Below are 9,422 nucleotides of genomic sequence, written 5' to 3' on the forward strand. Positions count from 1 at the left end.
GAGGACCATCTTCAGCATCTCCATGGCTTCCATGGTGCTTATTGCTAGTTTGCGTAACGGTATCGGCGACCTTGGAGAGCATGAACCTTTCGTCTTACCGATATCTAAAAGAGGTTAGAGAGATGTATCTCTTTTTTTTTCCATGTCAGAGCTGATGATATACCTTGTTACAACTTTTGAATAAATTGCATTTGTTTTCGGATCATTTTCACCTTTGTAATTATGTTCCTTTTGTAATTTCTCAGCGTATTACTTGGTTGTGCTTGAGGATGCTTGTGTCATTTCATGCTCAGTTTATCGTAGATGAGAACAAAGTCATGAGAATAATAATGCACGTGAAATTTTGTTGCAAGAATGCGGTGTAAGAGGGCAGTTAGGAGGATAATAAATTATGTTTCCTCGTGGACTCATCAAATATCCCTTATTTGAGATGATATTTTCAGCAAGACTAACTATCCTTCATCCTAAGGAATCTTCGACTCTCCTGCAGATCGTACATCCTTGTGGGCTTTTAGCTACAACTATAAGACTGCATGAGGGTTTCCAATCCTCTCAGAAGGGTAGTTTCTGTCTTTTTTAAAATCATTTGATCTTTGTGTTCTTGATCAATTTGGAATTTTGTCAATTATCCTGTTGTAAGAAACATCTTATTTTTGCATAAATTTGTATAAATGGACTACTGATTATGACACTTATCTTTTATGGCAACAAATATTGCTTGAGACATCTTTTAAGGATACAAGATCTTCATATCATCCCCGCTACATATTTTGGGGACTTCTTTGCTTGAAAGTGATCAGGTTATAAGCTTTGGCCCAATTTGCTCCTTTATTATATAAGGGCCAGATGAACTTCCCTAGGGTCTGCTAGCGGGGGTTGGGTCGTCTACTTTTTTAAAGACCAGGTCTCCCCCGATCTGAATCGAAGCTCTTTGACCTTTGAATTATAGTATTTTGGCATTCTTCATTTGACTTCTTGTCACAAAGATGCATAATCTCGGAGTTCCTCGAAAAGGTTTAGCAAATCTTGCAAATCTTTGTTATTTGCTACTTTTTAATCATTTAGCTCATATTCTTCAAAATTTGAAGCAATAAGGGTACGTTGACTGAATATGCCGTACTCGACAGGGAGGACTGTTTCAACTTCGTGAGAGAGTACGAGGGGTATCTGACCTGTGGTGGTTGAATGCATTGTACGAAGTGCCCATAAAACTGATGAAAGCACTTCAGGTTATTTCTCTTTGGCTTCTTCCAATTTTTTGTTGAGTAAATTTAGAATAAACTTGTTAGCATATTCTACTTAGTTGTTGATCTTGGGACAATGAACAAAGGTGAACTTGAGTCATATCCCTTGACTTTTGAATAACTCTTTCATTTTCTTGTCCGCAAATCGGACATTATTGTCGATAATGATAACCATGAGTAATCTATATCTGCAGATGATGATGGTCTATATGAAATTTCAGATAATGTCAGCCATGATTTTGGCCAATGGCTTAGATTCGATCCATTTGGTGAAATAGTCAATTTTGACAATATGTGTTTTTGTTGCCCTTTTCCTGGGGTCAGTGTCCCTAGGAGGTCCATTCGCCATACGACGAAGGGCCAATGCTTGTTTATAGACTGGAGTTTATGTGAAGGTTGAATCCACATTGAGGCAAATTTCTGAAATGTTCGCACCTTTTAGAAAATTCACCAGTCTTTTCAAAGGGTAGGCCAGAAATATCCTTGTCGAAGGATTCAATTGGTCGGGATTCTTCCACCAAAATGATTGCCACATTCCCCGAAGTGAAACTCTTGTAAGATTTTATTCTTCTTGTCTTCCCTGACACATTTTAAAAAGGTGGAGGCAACAGATTTTCGGAATAGTTCCCTGTTGATTATCAAGTAATGTGCGGCTTTGATTGTGTTGCGACTGTGCCTATCGACAGACATTGTAAGAACAAACTAATCCAACTGTCAACTGGTTGAATTTTTTAATTTGTAACTTCAACCTCTTTAATAACTGGCTAATGTCGGATTACAGATCGTCGATTTTGGATGTTTTCACCTTTGGAAAGCAAATTGGTGAATTTGTTTCATCTCTCGAGAAGTGTTTGATTTGGAAATGCTCAAGTTTGTTTATTTTTTGCTTTGGCACTAGTCAAATACTTGAGCATGATCTGATCTCGTGTCTCGAATCATCCATTTATTTGGTTGACCGCTAGAAGGGAATAAAATCTAACCAACATGTGAGTAACTCCGATTCTACTGAAATCTAAGGTTGGTGATCAGAGCCTCGTATTCTGCTTGGTTCTTAGTGGCGTCAAAGTTGGGTTGAATTGAATGAATCAGAATATGTGGCTCTGTAGGATCGTGCATACTTCTTTTCGTGGGATTCCCGAAGCTTCATCTACTTAAAGTGTCCAAAGTCTGTTTATTCCCGTGCTGACTTCTTCCTTCTTTATTCCTACGAAAAAGTCGGCTAGAAAATCAATGATGGCTTAGGCTTCAATAGTTGTCTTGGGCGTGTAAAAAATATCAAATTCACTAAGCTTCAATGCCCATTTCAATAACCTCCCTGAGTGGTTCGATTTGGACAATACCAATTTCAACGGATGGTAAGTTATTGCATAGATCGTGTGAGTTTGAAGTATGGTTGTAATGATGAGTGCTAACACAAGTTTCTACATCATCACGTATCTATGTTCAGCGCCTTGAAGTATTTTGCTGACATAGTAAATCCGAAATTACCTTTTGTTCTCCTCTCTAATGAGCATGGAACTGATTGTCTCTCTGCTAACTCTCAAATGTATGTATAATTCTTCACCTGGGACGGGACTGTGCAACAAAGTCAACAATGATAATAGATTCTTAAGCAATGTGAATGCTTGCTCGCATTCTTCTGTCTAGGCAAGCTAATTGGCAGTTTTAATGGTTTTGAAGAACAGAGAGCAATGGTCTCCTGATTTTGAAATGAATTTGTTTATACCTGCTATTTGCTCAATTAAAACTTACATCCCATTGAGGTTCATGTTCGGTATGACATGTACCTACATATAATTTGGTTTTATTCCTTTGGGAGTAAGCAAACATCCAAGAAATTTTCTAGAGGTGCCTCTAAAGGTCCATTTCAGAGGATTAAGTCTGAGCTTAAACATTCTTAATGTGTCAAAAGTTTCCTCTAGATCTAATATGTGTTGGTGTGGTGATTTACTTTTTACCAAGAGACCATCAATATATATTTTAATATTTCTTTCATTTTGATTGACACAGAGTATATTCATCAACATTTGATAGATTTCTCCAATGTTCTTCAAGCCAAAAGATATTACAATAGCAAAAAACTCATTCATTTGTGATGAAGGCAGTCTTTTTGGCGTCGGTTGGATGCATCAAAATTTGATGGTAGCCGAAAAAAGCGTCCAGAAAGCTCATGACCAGGTACCCTATTGTTGAATCAACCAAGCATCGATTCGCAATAACATATGGCTATCATTAGGGCAAATTGCATTCAGATTAGTGAAATCTATGCAAATTCTTCACTTGTCATTTGTTTTTTTTTTCACAATCACTATGTTGACTAGCCATTCATCTTCACTTGTCATTTTTTTTTTTTTTCACAATCACTATGTTGACTAGCCATTCAGGGTACTGTGCTTCTCGTATGAACCATGCATTGTTCAACTTCAATACTTCCAATCCAATAGGCTCAACTAAATCATTGGTCGTGGCTCGCATTTTTCGTTTAAATGGCTTAGTTCATGGCTTGTCATTCAAGATATGGCAAGTAACGTCAATGTCAACTCCAAGCATCTCGATGGGACTTCATGCAAAGGAGTCTCGGTGAATCTTAAGGAAGTCAATGAGACGTTCCCGATGTTCCCCGTTGAAGTTTGTACTAACCAAGAATTTTCTCTGTTTCATATGAGAATACGGGTATAGTTTCAAGGGTCTCTATGGCTTCCAAACCGCTTCTTTTAATATGGCCAAGTAGGAGGTCCTTCTAAATATTTTCCTCAGCTCGAAAATAACATGTTCGAGACTAAATTAAGTCACCTCAAATAGCAATAACTTGTTCGCTAGCAGGAAACTTGATAGCGATGATTGGTGGATGTAGCCACTTCAAAGATGTTCAGCACAGGTCTGTCGAAGATGGCATTATATGCATATGGTGGTTCTACAATTATGAAATCGTCTATCGTCGTAAACTGACGTTCTTCTCCCCACGTAACTAAGAGGGCAACGCATGCACATGTCTCTTTTCATTCTCCAGAAAATCCATATTAACGGCCCGAAAGTGGGGGGCAGTCAATTAACTGCGATTCCCATCTTTCGAAAACCCCTTTGAACAGGATATTTACAGAGCTATCGATGTCTATCAAAATGTTGTCGATCTCGTAGTTCGATAATTGCGGTGACTACGACAGTCTCGTTGAAGGGGTTTCCCCGGTAGGCAAATCAACGTCCAAAAAAGTGACAGAAGAATGAATTAGTATGGTACATTTTCTCCAGTGTCTTCATGGAAGACTGTGATGTGAACGTCAGATATTGTCGGTTGATATAAGGTATTGGAACATGTCGCTTTTCTCCAGTCTATTGATGGAAGACTGTGATGTGAACGTCAGGTATTGCCGGTTGATGTAAGGTATTGTTAGTACGGTGACTATCTCTGATACCTATGTGAAAGGAATAAGTCTTAAGTATCGTACAACGGCTTTAACAAGGGATTGACATATGTCTTTATTAATCATGATGGATTCTTTGTGATCATGATTGTTTCTTCTCATAGTTATTCTTGTATGAGTGGGTTAGGTTATTCTTTCGAAGAAGATGAGGACAACGAAATTAGCACGCGAGCTCAATTCAGCCACTTCGGCAGATAGGTTTGATTTAACCACTTTGGCGCATGAGCTAAATTCAGTGAGAGAAATTTGGCTAAAATTTTCTTATGCCGGTATTTGTGTATACAGATATGTAAATACATAGGAATTGGAGGGTATGCATGCAAAAGTGAAATAAAATTAAAACCGCACTACTTTCCTACCTCTATTCTGCATGTCCATTGCAAGAATGAGATCAAAAACTCTGAAATCAGATGGCTGTACCGGCCGGGAGATTGAAGTAACCTCGATTCCGCGCTTCTTAGCCGCCGCCCTCATACGCGAGTCCGCCGGATTTCCCTAGATCAGCACACCAATGTTACGAAAAACATAAGGATCACAACAGAAAATCAGCATAGCATAAAACCTCATGTTAACCAATGGTGCCCGCGGAGTCGATCCTGAATTTAGACTCCAATCCCCTTTTCCTCACGATATCAGTAAACACCGCCTCCGCAGCGGGGCTCCGGCAAATATTACCTAGCAATCAAAAGCATGGATCTAAGTCGAGAAAACAAATGAAAGCAATGAGGAGCGCTTGTAATACCGAGGCAGACGAATAGCACGGAGAAGGGTGGCTTCGAAGCTTCAGCAGATCGGATTGTATCCTCCATGATCGAAGAAGATGAAGCTACAACAAATGGAAAGGGAAACCGAGAGAATCGCAGCTGGCGATGAGGAGGTGGAGTGAAGAATAGAGAACGGTTTTTAGATCGTCGGAGGTGACAATGCATAAATAAGGTCGAGGGCACGGATGGATGGCAAAATCGTAAATTGGGAGCTAGGCCGCCTCTCATGTTGAAGATTGTCGCGGAGTTGCCGGAGGGAAGAGAATATATGCCCACAAAATGATAATCATTAATTTTGGTATATAAAAAAATGTAATGTAAAATCAAATAGAAATGTGAATTATGTAAAATACAAAAATTTAGGTATTAGATATGTAAATAGATTAGAATTTTGGGAAATTTATATACCAAACCCACAAATTTTGTTTCTATTTACATGTTTTGCATTTGAACTTGTATTTACACATATAGCATTTTGTTTCTCAACCTGTTCATGAAAAGTTGTGTTTTAATTTAAAAACTTTATAATAATATTATTTTTATGTGATGTTTTATATATAAAAAGTGTTGGCATGAATTTTGATAAGATTTGATAGTGCATATGGGATAAGGCATATCGGATGAGGACCCAGAAGTAGAAGACCGAGTCAACTGATCGGCAAAACTTAGCGGAGCAAATCAATCATGTTGACCCACACATGATGAAAAATCTGTCAACCGACAGTGCCTGCCAACCTAGTCAACTGGCAGCACCAATTGTTGCCTCGTTTCAATTCAACTAAGCATTTACATTGGCTTGCTAATCCAGTCGACTAACAAGATCAAGGTGGACTGGCCGATAATGCTTATTGAGGTCTTGCCAGTCTAATTAGTCAAGCCTGAGAAGAGTCGAGCTTTTGGTCTACACGCATAAAATGCTTAAAATATTATGTATGCTCCCCACTAAAGTAGAAGCATAAATATAACATTACACATTGTACCATCTTTCTCTATAAATAAGATATCATTTCACGAATAAAGAGTTATACACATCTCTCGAATTATTGTTCCTTATTGTGTGCTTCCTCCTCTCTCTCTCTCTCTCATGTCTCTCATTCTCCTCATGTATGATTCACGGGCAAATCATGTCTCTCATTCTATTCCTCGTGTATGATTCACAAACAAATCATGATTCAACATATATTAAAGTTTTATATGTTATGTGTGTAAATATGAAAGTTTAGGTGTGAGATATACAAGTACATGAATTGTGTGTTATATATGTAATTACTTCCAAGAATTATATGCTATGTAAATACCCCAAAAAAACGAGGCATTTACATACATAGCAAATAATTCTAATGTACTGACATATTTCATACCAAATTTATCATGTCATCGATCATATTTCATAGCAAATAATTTTTAAAAATGAGAAAGATTTTTTCATGTGTAAATTTAAAGCACCGGAATATTATATATGTAAATACGTATGAATTGTGATGGGTATATATATTGGCAAAAAAGAAAAACTCTTTTATCCATTATTCTTCCATATGCATATAATATAACACTTTATGTACCTTCTTTTGGGTATCAATCATATTTTTGAATGAGGATAAATACATGATACTTTGAAAAAAATAAAGAATACAAATTTTAACATTTTAATTAAAATTACTTGGTTAAAGAATGTTGGTGTAAGATTCAATATTTTTTTCTTTTTTCTGCTACCAAGTCGTGAATCAAACCTTCCTTTTCTCCCCTATCGTGATCGCGCCTTGCCTCTATTGAATCGTGGGAATATCTCAATGTCCACCTGCAGTTGGCTTCCCAATTTGTGAATCAATTTTATTTCCCCCCGCGTGCATGCCTTCTTCATTATTTAGATTCCCTTGTTGGAATCGATCGACATTCTTTTGCGCTTCCACAACCTCTTTTCTATATTTCAGCAGGGTGAAGGATAAGGCACACACAACCTCCCTCTCCCCCTCCTCTCTCCAATTCTTTCCTTCTTCCTCCCACTCGTTGTCAGTATTGTATTTTACCACCCCACTAACTATTATCCTCTGTTTAAGAGGATCACAATGATCCTACTTCACAACCCCATCTCCTATCCCTCCATCGAAACCCTTACCAACATCTTCCTCTCCTCCCTCTCTCATGGCTTAACCTAAAACCATTGCCTTAGTCACTGAGCCCTTGTGATACGGTAGCGATTAAGGGTCCGTTTGGGGCAACTTAAAACTGCGGCGGCGTTTTTGAAAACACCGCCTTCGTGTTTGATTCACACGTTTTGGTTGTGTTTTTCAAAACACGATTTACGGCGTTTCATTTTTTCTATTAGACGCGGATCGCAGGTATAATCCCGCGATCCAGTGTTCTACAAAAGCATTTCCGCCCTGCCCTCGAACATGATCTGTCGAAGGAAGTCGCTGCTCTCTGCCGACGGAAGCCGGAGACGGCGCTGCGTCCGTTCGCCCCCGAATTTATTTTTTTCTCGGTTCCTTCTTTCCCCCGATCCTGATCTATTCAATTCGCGAAGCCTTTCCCTTCATCGATCGTCTGAACCGCGTGTTCTTCAACCCCGATCCTTCTTTCTGTGAGGATCTCTCTCCAACTGTGAGCAAGGTTCTTTTCCTTCCTCCAGCCATTCAAGCTACAGAGATTTCTTTATTTTCCCCAATCAAACCCCAAGAAACACGAATTGTTAAATCCAAATCCCTATTTCCTTATTTGATTGCATATAATTGTTTGTGATTTTTTTTATGCATCCCTTATGTGTAAATCATATGTGATAGGGTTAAGATTCAATTATTTTCTTTTACCTTTTTTTGTGATTCACAAAGAAAATAAATTAAGTTTGTATTGCTTTCTTTATTGTTGCATGTATGCGGGATTTTATTCCTCTTTCTAAATTTCCCATTAAATTTTCATTCTTATAAATGTCATTAATCCATCCTTGTGTTGCCTTTGTGATTGTATCGTCAACTAAGCGAATAAAATATTGGTTCCATTTACTTCATAGCTTATGGGTTTTATTTCAAAAATTATAATAGTCTTTTCTACCATTCATTAGTTTCTTTTGGTCTTTAAGGATGATTGAATTGGAATTATTTTTTTCTTTTGGTTCCATTTACAAATTCCTTTTTCGAAACTGTTGAAAGTAAAATTTAAGTTTTAGATATGTAAATATATAGGAATTTGGTGGTATGAGTGTAAAAATGAAAGGTTTGATGTGAGATATGTAAATCCATAAGAATTGAGTGCTATATGTAAATGCTCTTTTTTTATGTGTTGGTTTAGTATATATTTTGGATTTTAGTATATTAAATGTGTTTTATTATATTACTGTTGCGAACAGCTCCACTATATGTGGCCAAAATAATCATTTTTCCACAAACAACTGCAAATCAGCTGTTCTCAAACCGCAGAAACCAAACAGCAAAAATGTTTATTTAGTTGAGGGGAAAAATTGTCATTTATCCAGAAACAGCTGCAAATCAGTTGTTTTCCAAACGCACAAACTAAACAGTTAGACAACTTTTTCGGATCAGCTACTCATCAGCAGATTATCAGAATCAGCCGCTTATCAGCAGAAGCTGGATAAGCTGCAGCTGCCCCAGACAAACCCTAAAGCTAGCAACAAAGGCAACATCAGGATCGCGAGTCTCGTATACTTTTATACCTTCCATCTTCCACAGCCTCTTAATATAAAGACTCTGATATTATCCAGTATGAGTCGTTCGTGATTGAAAAAGAGTTATGAATAAATGCTTGATCACATCTTAGATCATAGAGTTCAACAACTTTGCTGCTTATATGTTCCTATTATCATAGTACTTTGGAAGAGCCAATCAAAGCAAGAGCAAATTTGGAAATTGACAAAGAGGTGATCTCGAAGTATCTGCAACATTCCAATACTAAGGTGCAAACTTGGGGATCAAATTTCTTTAAGGATAGAAGTATGTAAGATCCCTTTTTTTTTTGCTACCAAGTAGCGAGTCAATCAT

General features: G+C 37.6%; 1 protein-coding gene across 1 annotated transcript; it reads right to left on the reverse strand.

The window, feature by feature from the left end:
* Positions 1-5,025: 5,025 nt before the first annotated feature.
* Positions 5,026-5,659, reverse strand: LOC110033284 (low molecular weight phosphotyrosine protein phosphatase-like; the record flags this gene model as incomplete). Its single annotated transcript, XM_020737210.1, is given in 3 exon segments — positions 5,026-5,161; positions 5,229-5,341; positions 5,409-5,659. Coding segments are annotated over 3 exon segments (499 nt in total), but the record flags the coding sequence as incomplete, so codon positions are not given.
* Between the last annotated feature and the right edge of the window lie 3,763 nt (positions 5,660-9,422).

Source organism: Phalaenopsis equestris, unplaced genomic scaffold (assembly GCF_001263595.1).
Source record: "Phalaenopsis equestris unplaced genomic scaffold, ASM126359v1 Scaffold001123, whole genome shotgun sequence".
In the NCBI taxonomy this organism is placed as follows: domain Eukaryota; kingdom Viridiplantae; phylum Streptophyta; class Magnoliopsida; order Asparagales; family Orchidaceae; genus Phalaenopsis; species Phalaenopsis equestris.